General features: G+C 37.6%; 1 protein-coding gene across 1 annotated transcript in view; it reads right to left on the bottom strand.

Moving 5' to 3' along the window:
- The window catches only part of HS3ST5 (heparan sulfate-glucosamine 3-sulfotransferase 5), a 321,198-nt gene that overhangs the window by 11,424 nt on the left and 290,232 nt on the right, over nt 1-19,542 (bottom strand). The window contains exon 3 of the mRNA XM_069077015.1: nt 105-243. Coding sequence (XP_068933116.1) covers nt 105-211 — 107 coding nt within the window. The 5' untranslated portion in view covers nt 212-243. The remainder of the gene's footprint in view (nt 1-104; nt 244-19,542) is intronic.

Here is a 19,542-nt window from a genome sequence, read left to right as displayed (position 1 = left end):
AGAGAGAGAGAGAGAGAGAGAGAGAGAGAGAGAGAGAGAGAGAGAGAGAGAGAGAGAGAGAGAGAGAGATGTGTCTGTGTGTGGGTATAGTGTATTCAACCTACCTATCCAAGCTCCCAACTCTGGCAACTAGATATAGAAGACTTCCAATAGCAAGACTTCCCAACACAAAGAGCTTCTGTCTCAGCAACGCCTGCTGTTTGAATAGCATGGCCCTCCATCAATCTTCAGGACTTCTTCAATCTGTACAGACCAAAACATAGAAACCACTCATGAGCAAGTGGTGATACACTGATTCATTTTGATTAGTAGAAAGTCAACCAGTTCTCACACACGATGAAGGAATGTACTCTATTCCATCCCTGAATTAAAGAGGATGACTCCAAACTTTTAGATCTGTACAAAGATTTAGAAAAAAAAAGACTTGGTGTTTTAAGATTAGGAGCCACACATAGAGAATAAAATGAACAAGTCGGAAACTGTTTAACAATGTCCATAGTAAATGACAATATGGAGCAATCACATAATTACTTCTAAATCAATTCAGGTGAAAGAATATTGCCAGGAAGAAGATATGAAATGAGATCTGAATGGTTCTGCTGTCTGTCATTTGATAGCTTTATCTCAAAGAACAGAATGAGCATGAAAAGATAAATTTCTGTCTAGCCATATTATATCTTCAGCATACTAATGTTATTTTAATTATATTTTTAACAAAAAAAAGCAAATGGAAGGGAAGAATCACATAGCAAAGACAGTATCAGCCTCAAGAAAATTCCTTAATTTCATGGAATAAGAATGTCATATCTTAGAGGGGACTTTGGAGGTCATACAGTCCAAATCTCTAATTTTATAGGTAAGGAAACAGAAACCCACTTAGGTAAGTGACTTGTTCAAGGTCACTCAGCAAGACCAAGCAGAACTGGTATTGGTCTTGTCCTCTTTCTATCATATCTTATTCATTCTCACCACACATAGGATTTTCCTGGTAGCTAGTAAAGAAGGGTAACGGTTTTTCTTTTTTTCTATAATTTCTAAATATTTTTTTGTTTTATATCACATTTCATTTGCAAATATATTCCTCCCCTTTAATTACCTAGAAAGTTATCTCTTGTAACAACAAAAAAACATAAAAAAGAGAAGAAAAAGAAAGCAATTCAGCAAAACTAAGGAATGAATAAACTGAGTTTGAAAATATCTGCAATTTTTTATTTATACATAAATATAGGTATATACATATATGAAATATATGTATTTATACACAGATCTACACATTACATATACATGTATGCACATGTATACACACATACATATATGTATGTGTGTATAGATACAGATACATCTAGCAATACTTCTCCATGAGCTGCATCTGTAGCCTTGTAGCTTTCCTTAAGGGGAAGAATGGCAAGGTAAGGGAAGTTGGAAGGGTGAGAGGGAGCTGTCATGAGGACCTCAAGGTCATCAGGCCAAATCTTATAATAGTGGTTTCCAGTATCCCTTATGGGAAGACTTAAGTGGGTCTCAAGACCCCCAAATCTAATCTTATCACAGGTACAAAATGGAGAGATTTGTTATACAAAATATCAATGTCATCTAATGTATACTATTACCTCCGATAAATTTTTATGTTGGAGTTTAATTAAAAAATGGAATTGGCTAATTAATCCAATCCTCCCCGACCCCCCTTTCCTACCCATTACCCAGCTTTATTTTCTACAACTCTTTATTACACACCTTCCATTTCAGTCATTATTACTTTCCATTTATATTTGGTTCATTCCCCAGTCCTTTGTTTTTGCTTATGTAGTTCCCCATACCTGAAGAAGAATTGGGTTTGAGTTCCAATCTGTTTTACTCAGGGTAAGTCATTTTTGGTCTCAGTTACCCATCTGGAAAATGGGGGGAATGTTTTTATTCCTTATCTCATGGAGCTTATTTGAGGAAAGCACTTTATAAACTCTGGATTTAATTACAATCTTATTCTTCTTATCAGACTATGCTGCTACCTTTTTTCATTTGTGAAAATGATCAGCTTAGACTAGAGGATCTTTCTGCTCCCCTCCAGTTCTAAAATGTTATGATTTCTCTTTAAAACACAAGCTCAGAGGCATGCTGTAACAGAAAGGACACTGGATTTGCAATCAGAGGACCTGGGTTCTAATCCCAGCTATGCTATTTAATAGCTGCCTAACCTCAGGCAGTCAATTCAACTTCTCAGTGTCTTAGTTTCCTTCTTTATAAAATAAAGATGCTGAAATAGATGCCCTATACAGTCTCTTCCAGCACTAAATCTTATGACCCTCCCAACCCGTGAGTCCAATTTCCACTATCACACCTTCCTAATTACTTTTCCTCAATTAATCTTACAAAATGATATTTTTATTCTATCAGTCTTCTGCTAAAGAGTAAGTATAATAGTTTCCTGCTGCCTACTGATCACATCCTTTCAATTCAAATTTCTTCATTAACCAGTCCCCTTCATTTGTCAGGTACAAAGTGGGCAATTGGTAGCATGCCTACTCTGTACTTAGCCCGAAAGGAACTGATATTTTAGCTGGAAGCTAAAACAATCAGAGAAGGATGTTATCTCTAGGTACTCACCAACATGAACCCTCCACTCCAGCCAAGTTGCTCTCGTTATGGTTCCCTACATGTTCAATCTTGCTTTGGTGCTCTTTCTCAAGGGGTTCTTTCTGTCTGGAAGGCCTCCTTCACTTTACTTGGCCAATCCAAATTCTATACTTCCTTGAAGGCCCTGCTCAAGCCCCGCCTTCTCCATACACAAGCTCTTATTATAGTGGGTTGCCATATCACGTTCCGCTTGATCATATACTGCCTTGGATTTTTTCCCCACAGTGTTTCACATAGGCACATCTCCTCACCTCCAGTGATTGCCAATTCTTCCAGGGGTGGTACCAGATCCTCTGTTTCTTTTGTATTTCCCACAATGCCTAGCACCACAGGTGCTTAATAAATACCTATTGACTTGACTTGTTCACAGTGTTTGAGAAAGATTATCCTGACAGCAAAGTACAGGATGAACTGGAGTGAGGGGCCAGTGGAGGCAGAGACCTGAACAGACATGGAGTGAGTCATTTGTTTATTGGGATAATAATACCAACCTTCAGGGTGCTAGGAGAATTAGTCATTCTTTGCTTTGAAGAAGAAAAGAATAAAACAAATGCTAAAGTTCCCATTGATAAGGTAATTGGGTTGGAAAAAATGTAAGCTCATTCTTAAGTATTTGGTGATTTTATTTTTAGCAGTTCATAGTATTAATAGACCATTCAGAATGCTGGCCTTCAGGAATTTTGCAACTGTAGACCTATGAGCTCTTATTACTGGATTTTTGAATATGTTCACTTGGCTTAGCTGATCACCCTTCTCCTTTGTCACCCTGCATAGTGGAGGGCATCTGTAGCAGGTAGAATACTAGACCTCTGGGGACAACAAGTTTTACTGGCAACAAGCCAAGCCAAGTATCTCTGGCCCAGGTGCACTACACTAGAAAGAGGGAAGACCACCTCTACTTTTAAGGACAAATAAAATAAATTGGAAGGTGTGGTTGTTAGTAAATTCGTATTTACCTGGATGTAATAGGGTGACATGATGTACAGAACTTAACACTGATTCTGGTTTCCATATTCTAGGCCCTTTCTGGAAGCTGGACTGACGGTTTCACAGTTCTCTTTGGTTATAGACATTACCAAGAGTTTTCTTCCAGAGAGTTAGAATTAAAGAGATTTTTCTATTGTTCCCTTTATTTTGGCAAATAGAAGCTTCTCAATCAATTCAGCCCACAAGGGGTCACCTCATTTTTTTTTCTAAATGCCAGAAAATCCTGGAGAAGGCCATTAGAATTATCTAAAACAATTATTATTGTATTAGAGTTTCCAGGTGTGGATGATATTGTGCCGATTACATGAAGCCCTAGCCATTGAAATACTTTATAATTTAAAAGCTTGTCCTAATTATCCACATAAGATTGACCAAGAGGAATGAGAATGTCTATTTTCCATGGAGTGATATTCAAGCAGAGGGACAATCCATTGAATTGATCCATCATCTACATATCTTTCAAGGCCACTGCAAATAAATGATGAACTGTGCCCCAAATTGTGGAACAAGATGAAGAATGGACTGAATTGCTTTTGAGAAGCAATGTAATACTTAAGAAACTCAAGTGTCTCCTTGTGTGAAAGGGACATCTTTAATAGCGATATTCTTCCAGTGACAGCATACTATAATGGCTAGAAAGTCAGCCTCTAAGCCAAGAAGACCTAAATTTAAGTCCCACTTCTGACACACACACACACACACACACACACACACACACTGACTGTGTGACCCTGGGGAAATCACTTAGCTTGTCAGTGCTCTAGGCAGCTCTCGAAGACTAAATATTATAGAGAAGGTACTGACTTTCACATTGACAGAGAGTTTCCTCCCTTGAGAGTTCCTTAAACCAACGATATTGGACTCACAGGTCCATTTCTATCCCTTATCTCTATTCTTCAGGGATACTATAAAACTGTGAAACATGGGATGTCACCCTACAGAGAATTAAAATTAAAAGTCATCCAAGAATCCCTGGAGACATTCATGGTGGGCACAAGAAAATTGTAGTGTATTACCAATGAAGAATTATACAGGTGAAAGAACAGGAAAGATATTATCATAGAAATATATGAAGGGAAGAAGTAGATTACATATATCTAGAGTGAGAGATAATTGATTAACAAACTTGGTAATAATATCATTTGTTCAATAATAACAAACTTGGAATATCAAGGGATCTAAAGGAATTTTCCCAGTATATTGTTTGGTTGACCTATGGAAGAGATAATGAGTCACAAAAGCTGTATAGCAAGGAAATGTATGGTTATATTGATTGCTGGGAGCATTACATTGATGGGATTGCAGATCCACCATTTCTGTCCTGAAGCACACAGGCAAAAGTTTGAAGCCCCATGTCCAGGGAATTAGTAACATTCCATATGCCCAATGTAGGCTGATTGCCCTGACTATTCCAAATTCTTTTGAGTAAGGCTGCCTAGAAAAATTCCAGGAATAATTTCCTAGTCTTTCAGTATATCAGTAATATTCACAGTAGTTAAGTATTCAAGGTGAAAATTTTTCTTGGGGGAAGGGAGAAGGGATACTAATATGTTTTCCTAGAATAAAAAGGAAAAACAAAGACTGAAGAAGGATAATTTAGAACAGTCTCTTTTTTATTTATCAGTCTTTATATGTCTTTTTATAGGTAAAAATCAGAATAATTATTATTTCCTCAAACTACTAAAGATTTTTTTTAAATTTTAAGGAAAAATATTTTTAAAATCTTAAGGAAAAAAAATGCCACTGTTGCTACCACAGACTACAACCAGCATGGCTTCCATCAGTCCTCACCCCAGTGATCTCTCTAGACCTCTCTAGATTCCTAAGCTGCCATGGGCTGGAAAAAATGACTCACTGTGGCTTTTACTTGGCTTTCCCTGATCAGAATCTGGTTTGGTGCATTTTTTTTATGTTGTTATAGAGGTGATGTATTGAGAGAGTTCAGCAAAAATACTACTTTTATTTCAACATCTCAACTCTGTACTAACATCTGGGAATTACTCTTTTCAAAGTTCAGGGATACCTTATAAAAATAGCCAGATATTTCATAATTTTACATTTCTCATCATTTCATCTATTACTTAGATGCTAGTAAGAAGAAAGAATGAAAACAAGGGGGAGGTGGTAGATCCTCTAAGTATGTACATACTTGATCAGAGGAGAGGGAGCCTAATGAAAACCAAGAGAGGAAATATGAGATAGTTTTTTTTAACTTCCCACCACTCAGTAATAATCAGACCCATTTCAAAGACTGGCAAGCAGCAACACCAAATGACATTATGTTTTAGTTGTAACATTAACCTTTTAATCCAATAAACTCTAGCCAAACATTCACCAGTCATAGATTCTAGTATGTATGGCATCTAATACAATGAATATTGATGTAAAACATTCATTTACTCAAAATGCTACCTGACATTTGTGCAGGATTTCTGAACATTCAAGTGCTTTCACACATAAACAGTCTGTCTCCCCTTTGTAGTGGGAATGTAAATTTATGCTGTTGCCATCTTTCTAAGATTGTATTGTGTAAGATCTTCCCTGCCCCTAGGTTAAGTGCACCTGGAGCCTCTGGTGGGAGGCTTGTTTTTCAGGAGATACTTTGTGATGGGGCAGAGGGTTGTTACATTCTCTGAGCCTGGAGAAAGCTATATAAACCTTGATGTGAGACTTTATTTTGGGGCTCACTTTGAGAAGTTTTGTGTGATTTGACCAGATGAGTCTCTGGGCAACTGTTGAGAGCCCCCTGGCTTTGAAAAACCCAGATGTTGATGTTTCCCTCTCTGGTGACTGACTAGGTATGGATGTAATGGTTGGACAGTTGGAGGCCTGTCTGCTTCAAATGTTTCTGTCTTATAATTACTGCTTGTAACCTCTGCATACTCTTAAGTTAGGGGTGCTGACTTTTTCCCCTGAACTAGGTAAATGATATGTTTCATTGATTAAAGCAAGATTTTTAACCCATTTTGAGTTGCTTTCCTTTAGAAAAGCAGATCTAAGTACCTGTGTTGGCAGCCACCCTGGGTATGCTAGGGTGCTTGCTGTTATACTCTAATTCTTACTCTAGTGTCTCATCAGGGTATTGCTTGTTTATTAAAGGCTATTCCAGTAGAGCACAGGCTCTTGGAAGTCCACTAAAATGGAAGCCTTAAATGTGGGCACAATGATTGACTGCATTCCTGCTTTCTAAGAAGCAGTTATCCAAGTTCAGAAAGGTCCCAGTGTCAGGCTGATGGAGTTTTGGGGCCATACTACCTCTCCAAGACTATCTAGTCATAGAGAAGTTGAAATCTTCAACCTGAGGAAACACCCAACACAAATCAAGGATCCTTTGAATATTGAATTATTCATACAATTATATTATTATGCAAAATAATCTTGGAAGGAAATAGGGATTAAAAAAAAATTCCATTGAAGAGGAAACCAAGATACAGAGAGTTTAAGTGACCTGCCCCAAGGCTAATAAATGACAGAACCAGGACCAAAACCTTGGTCTTCTGACTTTTAGCTGGGTAGTCTCCCCAACCCAACACACTACTTTTATAGTTTAAATTGCAATAGCAAACATAAAATATGTGGAAAAAAAAACACTGTAGCACTGAGGGTTTAAATTAGATTCAATTGCATGAATTTATAGTAGATCTGGTTAGTATAATTTTTCTTTGTTCTTTTTTTATTTCTCCCATCAATTCTTGATGTCTCGTAAGTAAGAGTAAGGAATGCAGGGGTGGCTAGGTGGCTCAGTGAATAGAGCGCTGGCCCTGGAGTCAGGACAACCTGAGTTCAAATCTGACCTCAGACATTTAACACTTACTAGTTGGGTGACATTGGGCAAGTCACTTAACCCTAATTGCTCTTCCTTTCCCCCCCTCCAAAAAGAAAAAAAAAAAAAAAGAGTAGAGAATGTAGATGGTGGAAACAGAAACTGAAGATTAGCAGGGTAAGAACAACAAAAGGAAAGAAAGCACTATTTCACTGCAAGATTGATAATAAAAGGGTGAAAGTGAAATGAGACCTATAGTGCCCTAGAAGAAGAGACTGATGGTCATGATGAGAATGAAGTGCAGGTTCAGAAAGAATGAGACAATGCCAAAGGAAAACTGTGGGGGAAAATAATCGAGTCCCCTAAGTGAATTTTATTGTTAATATCTATCTACTTTTAAAAACAGACCTGACCTCTTTCGCTGCATGACATATAGTATCTATTAAAAGTGAAAAATAATCCTCTCATTATAAGATATGAAATCTCTTTGGAAAGATACTGGCACTTGAGAAAAGATTTCCCTGATTAGCTTTCAATTTGCTCTGCTGTCAGAGAACATGCAGCAATTGCATTTAAAAAATTAACTGAGGGCTGCAATCTAATATTGTCGTAAAGAATTAACTTTTCTTTGGTTATAATGGTTGGTTAAGAGAGCTGTAATGAAAATGAAAACAAATGAAGAAGGGCATGTGAACAAGGGGCATGGAAGTCGGTGTTCCTTGTGTGTCAAATTTAATGTGGGGCGGAGGGGGGGATAGGTGTGTAAATTAACAGAAAAATAGACATTGTATTTGTTAGTAGACACTGTATTAGTATGTTTATAATTGCTCCATCAAATGGCTATGGAAACTATCTAGTTTTTTGTTTTTCTGGTTAGTCATAAAGGGTCAATGTTAGAAATGAAAAGGAAGAAAGTTTATAAATTATACAGAACCACAGAGTTTATTACTGATCTGTTCCTTTCCTCCTGGGAGTCACTCTAGGAGCAGCTTTGAGCAAATTCCAAATTTTCAAATGGGTTCTCCATTTCTTTCTCTCATTCAGCTTTTGATATTGTGCATACATTATTTATCACAGCTACCATTATTTCATTGGCTCAAGTTGTCCTCTGGCTCTCTGGCTGCAGAATGATATTCATTTTGCATTTGCAATTACCCAACTTGAAAGGAGCTTGTTAATTCTGCTTCTGTTCGTGCTTTCGTTTAGCAGAATGATGTCTTAAGGACAGAGATGTGAATTGAATCTTGGTGGGATCCTGAATCCCAATTACTTCTTTAATCTCACTATCTCATTGGAATATGTAACTACTGTTTATATAAGAAGTAGGGGTTGCTCCTTTAAGGTTTCTCAGCACTCAGTAAAATAGTCATCATGGCTTTAGTGAATTGTCTCTCATGCTGGGGAATTGAGAAAAGGATTCTTTCTTTACATATTTTAGTTTCATGTTTATATGGTAAAAGCATGAAGTAGCCATCTGAAAACAAATTGAAGCAGTATAATTGGACAAACTAAATAGTTCAGAGGTCTAGGGCCTGTTCTTTCTGATTGGGCCATCCATAGTGGTCATATTGATGGGGTGATTGTCACATTTCTTCACTCTCCACTGTTCACATCCAAGTAAAAGGGTTTTTTTTTATACTAATATTAGTTCCATTTGCCACATCCAGATATATCTGAAAGCAATTGTTTTAAAATTATCTTTGTTTAAAATTTAGATATCTATGTTGTTTTTCATTAGCAGGCTGAATATCATTTTAAATTTTATACCTTTTTTTAATTGACCTTGCTTTTCCTTACCATCTTTGGGAGTGCCTTTTTATCACTGGTCCCTCTTATTAGAATATATTCCTAATGTAAATATTGAGGATGACAGATTTTAATAGTAAAAATGGAAAAGTGACTGACTAAAGATGCAACTGGTAGATCTACTTTTAAGAGAATTTTTTTTTTTGCTTTTTTCATGGAGGGGGGAAGGCAGGACAATTGGGATTAAGTGACTTGCCCAAGTTCACATAGCTAGTAAGTGTTAAGTGTCTGAAGTTGGATTTGAACTCAGGTCCTCCTGACTCCAGGGCTGGTGCTCTATTCACTGTGCCATCTAGCCACCCCTTAAGAGAATTTTAAAACAAAATATTCAAGGTACTTTTACTCTCCCAATGGGTCCACTTTTTTTTCTTTTTTCTCTTCATTAATTTGTTTACTTTTAGTTTATAAGATTCAGTTCCACAATCCCTCGAGTTTCAAATTTTCTTTCCCCCCTTCCCCCCAAACATGGCAGCATGCAATCAAGTATAGGATCTGCAAATACTTTCACACTAGACATTAGTCAGATTGTATAGAAAGATTGTAACCAATGGGATGAACAATGGGAAAGAGGAAACAAAACCAAACAAGAAAAAGAAAGAGAGCAGGTAGTTTGCTTCAATCTGCATTCAAACTCTGTTCTTTCTAGTTCTTTCTCTGAATGTAGACATCTCCTTTTATCATGAGTCTTTTGGAGTTGTCTTATAACCTTGGATTGCAGAGAAGAGTCCAGTCTATCAAAGCTGGTCATCACACATACATTGTGTCTGTAATTGTGTACAAATTTCTCCTGGTTCTTCTCTTCTCACTCTGCATCAGTTTGTATAAGTCTCTCCAGGTAAATATGAAGTCCGTCTGCTCCTCATTTCTTATAGTACGATAGTATTTCATTACATTCATATACCACAACTTGTTTAGCTATTCCCCAATTGATGGGCATCCCCTTAATTTCCAATTCTTTGCCACCACAAAAAGAGCTGCTATAAATATTTTTGTACATATGGGTCTTCCTCCCACTTCTATGATCTCTTTGGGATACAACCCCAGAAGTGGTATTGCTGGGACAAAGTGTATGCAATTATTTATGGACCTTTGGGCATAGTTCCAGATTGCTCTCCAGAATGGTTGAATCAGTTCACAACTCCACCAACAATGCATTAGTGTGCCAATTTTTCCACATCCTCTCCAGGATTTGTCATTTTAGCCAATCTGACTGGTGAGATGTGGTACCTCAGAGTTGTTTTGATTTGCATTTCTCTAATCAATAGTAATTTAGAGCATTTTTCATATGATTATAGATATCTTTAATTTCTGCCTCTGAAGATTGCCTGATCATATCCTTTGACCATTTATCAATTGGGGAATGACTTGTTTTCTTATAGATATGACTCAATTTTCTGTATATCTTAGAAATGAGGCCTTATGGGCTGCCAGGTGGTGCAGTGAGCAAGAGCGCTAGCCCCAGAGTCGGGAGACCTGGGTTCAGTTCAGACCTCAGATACTTAACACCCACGCAAAATAAATGGCCGTGTAACCTTGAGCAAGTTACTTAACCCCAATTACTTAGGGGCGGCCAGGGGGTGCAGTGAGTAAGAGCACTGGCCCCAGTGTCAGGAGACCTGGGATTGGTTCTGGCCTCAGATACTCGGCACCCACACAAAAATAACTGACCATGTAACCTTGAGCAAGTTACTTAACCCCAATTGCTTTAAAAAAAAAAAAAAGAAAGAAATGAGGCCTTTATCAGGGACACTGATTGTAAAAATTCTTTTCTAATTTCCTACTTCCCTCTTAATCTTGCTTACATTGGCTTTGTTTGTACAGAAACTTTTCAATTTAACATAATCAAAATTATCCATTTTGCATTTTATAATGCTTTCTAACTCTTGTTTCATCATGAAGTCTTCCCCTCTCCATAGATCTGACAGGTAAACTATCCCTTGCTTTCCCAGATTGCTTACAGTATCAGTCTTCCAATGGGTTCACTTTTATACATATTTCAAGGAAATTTGCCTAAGGGAAAATTATGATCTCAGAAAACTTCATTGTTATTATTGGCATCCAGGCAGCTCAGTAGATAGAGTGCTGGGACTGAAGTCAGAAAAACCCGAGTTCAAATTTGACCTCAGACACTGGCTATGTGACCTGGGGCAAGTCATTTAACCCTATTTACTTCAGTTTTCTTCTCTATAAAATGAACTGAAGAAGGAAATGGCAAACCACTCTAGCATCTTTGTCAAGAAAACCCCAAATGGGGTTACAAACAATTGGATGACTAAAATGACTGAACAATAAGAATTGTTATTATCATATATTTAACTTTCTGTGCATCATAAGAATTTAATAAATGTATTGACTCCTTCCATGAAGGTACTTCAGCTGGGTGTTCCACGTGTTTTCCCTCCAGATTCTCATTCTAATTCCTTTTCACATACCTGAGGGTCTAGTCTGTCACTGGATCTAGAGCAGGGGTGGGAAACCTGTGGCCTCGAGACCACATGTGACCCTCTAGGTCCTCAAGTGTGGCCCTTTGACTGAATCCAAACCTCACAGAACAAATCCCCTTAATAAAAGGATTTTTTCTGTAAAACTTGGAAACGGTCAAAAGTCTGCTGCACCCACTGACCTAGAAAGCCACATGTGGCCTCAAGGCCACAGGTTCCCCACCCTTGTTCATAGCTTCACAGAATCTTAGAATATCATGAAAGGGGCTTTGAACATTATGTGATGTAAACCCCATTATTTTACAGATAAGAAATTGAAGTTTGCACAGGTTAAAGGACATAATTAGGGATGTTTAGCTCATAAGGAACCCAGTCAGACAGGAGCCTTAGTTTCTGGATGTTAAGTCCAGGTATTTTCCATTAAAGTCACATGGAAGTATGAAATTATCAGGAAGAAAGGAGAGGGTGTAATTGTTTTCCCCTCAAAACAATACCACTAAGAAAGATGACAATATTCTTATTTAAAGCAAAAAGAACATGCTATGAAGCTGAATAATTACCACTGCTCCATTTCTGAACTTGTACCAGGGAGAAAAATAAAACCAAAGCTCTTTATGAACAAGGTACCACATTGCTGACCAGAAGCACTATTGTCCCCTAGACTATAGTCTATAGACTTTTCATATTAGGTTAGAAAAAAGTAAGGCAAATCAGGCCAAAATACTGTAATATGCTTCTTCACTTTCTTCAATTCAACCCCTGAAGGAAAAAAAAAAACAAACCTCTTATTTTACTTTAATTCCAGCTGTTTTTCCCATTAGGAATAATCCCATTCCTGAGGGATGGGAAGGTTCAGAGATTGGCAGTGGGACTGGGAGTCTCTGTGAAACTGCTGTGACGATCATTCATTAATGGGAGATTCCTGAACAGCACTCTGGCTTGACTCTCATGCTGTTACAGGCATTAATATGCCAGCATAATCCTCAGCTCTGACAGAAATATGGCAGGGTAAAGCAGGATGTTTTTTCCCTCCTGAGTTTTGCTTTACATATGCTGCCTTACTTATACACAGCTAGTTCCCTGTTATGTTGTGCATGAGGAGAGAAGGGGGAAGGTGGAGGGCACACGCTATTTGCTTGCAGGATGGTCCCCCTTGGGGTTTCTTCATGCATAATGTCTCCGCTGGTCCCAGCCTGGCATGGAACTGGACTTGAAGCAATAAGTGGAAATTGCAAGAAGGCAGATGTTGGCTAAACTTAAGGAAAAATATTCTAATGAATACAACCATCCCACAGTGGAATAGGCTGCCTTAGGAGGTGGTGAGCTTTCCTTACTGGAGGCATTTAAGTAGAGACTAGGTTTTTCAGATAGCTTCTCTCTTTCTCTTATTTGGCTATTAGCATTTATATATGTTCTCAGAAAATATTATATGTGTGATCTGTTAAGGACATTGTAGAAAAATACAGTGTCCTACAAAGTCCTCTTTTCCTGTCTGGCTAGAGACTACACACTTGCTCCTGTCTCCATCCCCCAAAGCCTAGGTCCAAACTCTTCTTAGTGCAGCTAGAGAATAAAGAATTTGTGTCTTCCAGGGCAGCTAGGTGGCGCAGTGAGTAAAGCGCCGGCCCTGGAGTCAGGAGGACCTGAGTTCAGTTCCGGCCTCAGACACTTAACACCCACACCAAAAACTAGCCGTGTAACCTTGGGCAAGTTACTTAACCCCAATTGCCCCCCCAAAAGGCAAAAAAAAAAAAACTGAAAGAATTTGTGTCTTCCAAGGCATAGCCAACAGGATCCTCACTCTATAGGCAAGAAAATTTGTGTTCAAATCCTTCCTCAGACACTTCCTAGTCATAAGATTCCGGGCAAGCCATCTATCCTATCTGTGCCTCACTTTCCTCATCTGTAAAATGAGGGGGTTGAACTCTATGACTTCCCACATCTAAATCCATGAACTTAGGACTTAGTATTTATATTGAATCACACCTTTCATTTTGTTCTGGCCAAGCAAGCATGAAAAACACAACCATTGCCTGAATAAATATAGAACTACATAGCCTTTGAAAGGTATTTCAAATCTCACTCCTTAAAATTGAAATTCCCCAAAGGTTTTACCTTTCTTAATGATCTTAAAAGGAAAATGTGACTCTTTCTCAGACTCCTTGAATTTCTAGTTCTTGGGTTTGTTTTTTCAAACAGAAAAAGGCTTATCAAAACAGAAAATTTCTATCTTACTTATCAAATCAGTCACCCTGCTATGAGGGACATTTGTCCCCCCTCAGATACCTGGTACAAAGGGACTGCCTCTTTCATCTTGGGAAATTGTAACAGCTTCTTTCCAGCTGCAAGAATCATGAACTAGTTCTCTTTGAAATATACTCAGATATGAATATTCAAAGGACATGTTTCCACTGAGTAGTATTTTGGCCATCATTTGCAGGTTCAAAGATACACACACGTATACACATATACACTGAATGATTTTTCCAAGCATTTTCCCTTCTAAGTTATTTTTCAATACCCAATAAGAAGAGTCAGTGTTCCTGCATTCAAGAGATATGTTGCAGCAGCAACTGTATAAAATTTGACCAAAGAAGATAATAGGAAAAGGTCATTTTAGGAGAATGGTGAATATTTCTAGTGAAAAGGCAGCTCATTATAGTGGACATTAAATCAATATCTTGAGTTCTAGTGTGTGAGAGGGTTTTCTTATTTACTTCCCTAATGCTGACCCCCTATGCTCATCTCTTCTCATTCCAAAGCTGGGTAGCCTGTTATTTAACTGTGTGCTCAGGGTGTGTGTGTGTGTGCGCACGCACGCACACAGGTGGCCTGGGGACTGTGATCCTACAGATGCCACAGATTTGGTCAAGTCTATGCGGTCAAAGCAGAAGTTGAAGTTACCTAGTGAATCTAATTTTGGCAAGAGAGTTATATAAATACTATGCACCCAAATTCCCTTAAATGTCTGGGTCTGAGTTAATTATTTTTGACCAAGTGTTCTTACTTGGGGGTATATGAACATATTTAAAAATATTTTGACAACTACATTTCAATATAAATGGTTTCCTTTGTAATCCTAAGTATTCTATTTTATGCATTAAAAGAAAACATTATTCTGGGAAGGGGTTCACAAGTTTCACTAGACTGTTAAAGGGGACCAAGACACATCTAGTTCAACTCTGTTAAACATGATGAAAAGATTTAGTGAACAGTGAGTAAAAAAGTTGTGACTAGAACATGGCATCTTAACCCCCAGTCTACTATCCTTTTTGCTACTTTATATCAGGAGAATGGAGAGCACAGAGTACAGGGGTAGAATCTTTTAGAAGGTATATTTTAAAAAATTACTATTAGCTAATCATAGACTCTCAAAATTGGAATGAACCACAGAGACATCATCAATTATAGAGGAGTCAAACACAAGGCCTATAGGCTGCATGCTGCCCTCAATACTCCAGAGTGCAGCCTGAACCAGGTTAAAATGTTATTGGGAAATATTTAACAAGATAATAAAAACACAATAAAACATATTACATTTTAACACTAAGCTAATATATGACCTGCAGGGATCTTTATGTATGGATTAGTGGCTTCCATTTCTATTTGAGTTTCAATCAATCAATCAATAATTATTAAATAGTAATTATGTGCCAGGCATTGTGCTAAGTGCTGGGGATATAAAGAGTGGCAAAGGGAAGTCCCTGCTGTCAAGGAGTTTACAGTCGAATGAGAGAGATAACATGCAATCAAATATATACAAAGTGAGCTATATATAGGATCAACAGTAACTAATTAAAAGAAGGAAGGCACTATAATTAAGAGGGGCTGGGGAAGGCTTCTTGTAGAAGGTAGGATTTTAGCGGGGACATAAGGGAATCCCAGGAGGTCAGTAGTCAGAGGTGAGGAGGGAGAGCATTCCTAGGCTCAGGGGGACAGCCAGAGAAAATGCTCAGAGCTGAAAGATAGTGTCTTGTTTGTTTGACACCACTGACCTAGTATAACTCAGACTTAAACATTCCCTAAATAAGGTCCCTGACAAATACTCTTTAGGCCTTTTCTTGAAGACTTTCATAAATGAGGAACTTATTACCTAATGAGACAGCTTATTGCACTGTTGGACAATCTTAGTTGTCCGCAAACTTCTCCTTATTTGAACCAAAATCTATTTTTGCAAGTATCACCTCTTGCTTCCAGTTGTACTCTCTGGAGCCAAGTAAAACAAGTTTTCTTTTTTCTATATTATAACCCTTCAAATACTTGAATATAGCTGTCAGATTCTAAGTCTTCCCTTGGGCAAGTCACTTCTCTTACTTGGGTTTCAGTTTCTTCATCTGTAAAATGAAGGAGGGTGTTGGACCAAATGTTCTATGCTTCTATCCTGAACACCCCCAGTTCTTTTATTTATCCTTATATGACATATCCTCTAGTCCCCTCAACATACTGGTCACTTCTGGATGGACTCCAGCTTTTTAATACTGTTCCTAAAATGTTGCCTTAAGAACTGAATGCAACACTCTAGATATATTCTGATCAGGACATATCACCTCCCCGGTTTTGGAACAGGGACACATAGGTTTATGCAAATTTGCTGAGTTGAATTACCCTTCACTTTATAATTCATGGCAATTCTAAAAGCTTGTTAATCATGTAATACTGTGTCCTTCATAGATTTACAATAGGTCACATACTTTGGGTTGTTTTTCTAATCAATTATTATGATGAACATTATGAGCTACAATAGCATTTGTATAGTTTAAAGTTTGCAAAGGAATTTAAACATGTGATCTCAGAGCCAGCTCATGCCAATTGTTAAATTTTCAGTGTGAGCATTTGTACCTTGGATATCGACAAACTACAAATCAGGGCTTGATTTATTATTTTGTTGTTTGTCTAAACTTAAGAAAGTGATAGAGAAAATATGAACAATGCAGACTAAACATAAAAGTATGTCACAGGTTTTTGAAGCATGGTTGTTAAACATTTATAAGTACACCTCTGCTCCTTTCCCTTTAGAGCTCTAACTTCAAAGACAAAAAACCTACAATAGAGAACAAATCTCTGATGATTTGGTATTTGAAAAACATGATTGTTGGGGCACTCCCAATGTGAAGATCAGCAGGTGTGATCTTGATGATGTTGCCAGTTATCTATCTACTGAGAAAAGTCCATGGAGTTATTTTTGTTGGATGGTTGTCCAATTCCTTGCTTACACTAGCAAGTAGGTAGCTTGGCAGATGGAATACCAGACTTGTATCTGGGGAGGTCCAAGTTCAAATCCCCCCTCAGGTACTTAGGGGAACTTGGGCAAGTCACTTGAATTCTCCTTGCCCAAGTTCTCTCACCTAAAAAAAAAATAAAGGGGGGCGACCAGATAGCACAGCGAGTAAGAGCACTGGCCCCAGAGTCGGGATGACCTGGGATCGAATCTGGGCTCAGACACTTAGCACACACCTAGAAACACCTGGCCGTGTAACCTTGAGCAAGTTACTTAACCCCAATTGATTAAAAAAAAATAAATAAAGGGGTTGGATTCAATCACCTCCAGGGCCCTTTCTGGCTCAGGATGTATGATCCTATGGCCATGTGGTAATTTTCTTGGGAGGTAATGGATTTCCCTACTTTCCATGGCATCTAGGTATTAAAGTAAATAGAATACCAGACTTGAACTCAGGAAGATCTGAATTCAAATCCCACTTACTACTTGCCAGTTTCCTCATCTGTAAAACTGGGATATTAGCATCTCTTTCAAAGGTTTGTTGTGAGGATTAAACTTGAATCCAGATCTTCTGAATCAGTTCATGCTTATTCTGCTATCACAAACTTCCTTCTGCCTAACTACTTGCTGTTTGTCCTTAAGAGGACTAAGGACAGGAATGTGATGTTTTGACTTGCAGGGATGTGCAAAGTCACTAGCCTCACTCCCTCCTCCAGAGTTATCTGGGTCCATTGGCCAGACATAGATACGGACAACTGGAAATGGCTCTGGATGTGGTGGGAGACTTTGGACTTTTTAAACTGAGGTCTTTCCTAGGTCTCAGTTTGTCTGAGGCAATACCATTCAGTGATTAAGATGATGTAAGAAAGGAGGCTATGAAGCTATGACTGCAAAGGGTACAATTTTATCCATAAAAAACAAAATATGAAAGTAGGAATAAACTAACTAATAAGTGAGTTTGAGTGGTTTATACTACTCTGGAGATCCGCATATCTTGCACATTTTTTTTTTTCGCCACAAAAGGCAATTTGCCTGTTGATGTTAGACTTGATTGACATAATTTGACAATCTGGCTTATTAGTACACTTTGTAACTAACTCTATGTAAAATGCCTACAATAATTATCCCAGTTAACTGAAAAAGAGACTTGTTTAGAGGGAGTAAGCTAATAACTCCAAGAGATTTTCTCAACTTTTTTTAAAAAAAAGTTTTTTATCCTCTAAAAAAAAATGACCACCAAACGTAGGGGAACCCCCTTTTTAAAAAACTGTGCTTTCAAGTGAAATATTTTTCCTTTTGAGTCTTAGTAACCTTAAATGAATTTTAGCTCTACCCTCCCCTTTGGCTGCAACCCCTTTTGGGTGCCTTGTGGAATGATGTACAAAATGCCAAAGAAAGGAAGCATTTCTTAAAGTAAAATCTTTTGGATATATAAACTCAGATCTATTGAATTGGATAATTAAAAACTTTACAGTTAGAAACAGATGTCTGTCCATGGGAAGATACATGTTAAAAAAGCAATAAAATGTAAACAATAGTGACAATAATCATCATAGCATGTTAATTAACTTGGAAAAGATCATAGTTCCTTAAATATAGATAAATTATACCTTCATTCACTTAGTGTTGAAGTGGATTATACCCCTGTATAATGGTGCATGTGCTTTTAGGCAAGGGTACATTTTTTGTTTATTTTCTTTTGTTATAAGAGAGGATTCTTGGGGGAGAGGTATTATTGGGGAGTAACTATGGTATAAAAGTAAAATACATCAATAAAACTTAGAAAAAATATTTACCTGAAAAAATATTCAAGTTATTGGGTTTAAGGTCATCAATAAAACATTGTTCATAGTCAAAATGTTCTGGTGAGTCATTATCCCTTGTTTCCCTAGTGTCCAGATTTCTGTCTTGAAAAAGATATTTATATTGGATTTTTGTTGCAAATGTTAATATTGAGTTATTTAAAGGAGGGAAGGATGACATATACTCTCCTTGTGGAAAAAAAAAATTCATTCCTTTCATTTCAGTGGGCCTAATTATAACACTACTTTCTATCTTAGTCACTATTTATTTTCCAATTATCCTGGGATTTGGTAGTATTTAACGATGAAGCAAGAAGTGCTCTAGTGTCTAATTAAGATTTTCTTGAAGGATTAATAAGTCATGTCTCATCAACCCCAGTGACCCAGAGGTGTTAATCTTCACCTTGGCACTCTAATCTTGAAGCAAAATTCTATGGATCAAGTCCCAGAGAGTGCTGAGTTAATTGTTTGATTTAAGTGATTCAGTCTTCAGACTCCTGTCCAGTAGGATTGATTCCTGAGCATTTTTATACAGAATCATTTAGACACAATTCTACACAGACACAAGAAGGAATTGTACTGAGATATTTATAAACCACCATTCTCACCTTCTTCCCAGAAGGAAGCAAAGCCACCTTTTTGCATTTTCCCCAAAATCACCACTGTTGCTTTCTTCCCTGGTGTATATAATTCTTAGAGCAGAGCTGAGATAGGTGAAGTGCAGCTACAAGTAATGTTTTACAAACATTGGTTTCCTAGTGATGCACTGATAGCACCAAATTATTGGATGATTTAGTGGCACATGCTTCTGTGAGACTATTACTATATTGGTATAGGAAGAAAGACATTAATTGCAGTTTCTAAAAGCTCTCCCCTCCTCATTCTGTGAGTCTA

Source organism: Petaurus breviceps, unplaced genomic scaffold (assembly GCF_028583685.1).
Source record: "Petaurus breviceps papuanus isolate PSGF00001 unplaced genomic scaffold, PetGlider_PUasm1.0 90977, whole genome shotgun sequence".
NCBI classification, from domain to species: domain Eukaryota; kingdom Metazoa; phylum Chordata; class Mammalia; order Diprotodontia; family Petauridae; genus Petaurus; species Petaurus breviceps.
This window is presented reverse-complemented; position numbering and strand designations above follow the sequence as displayed.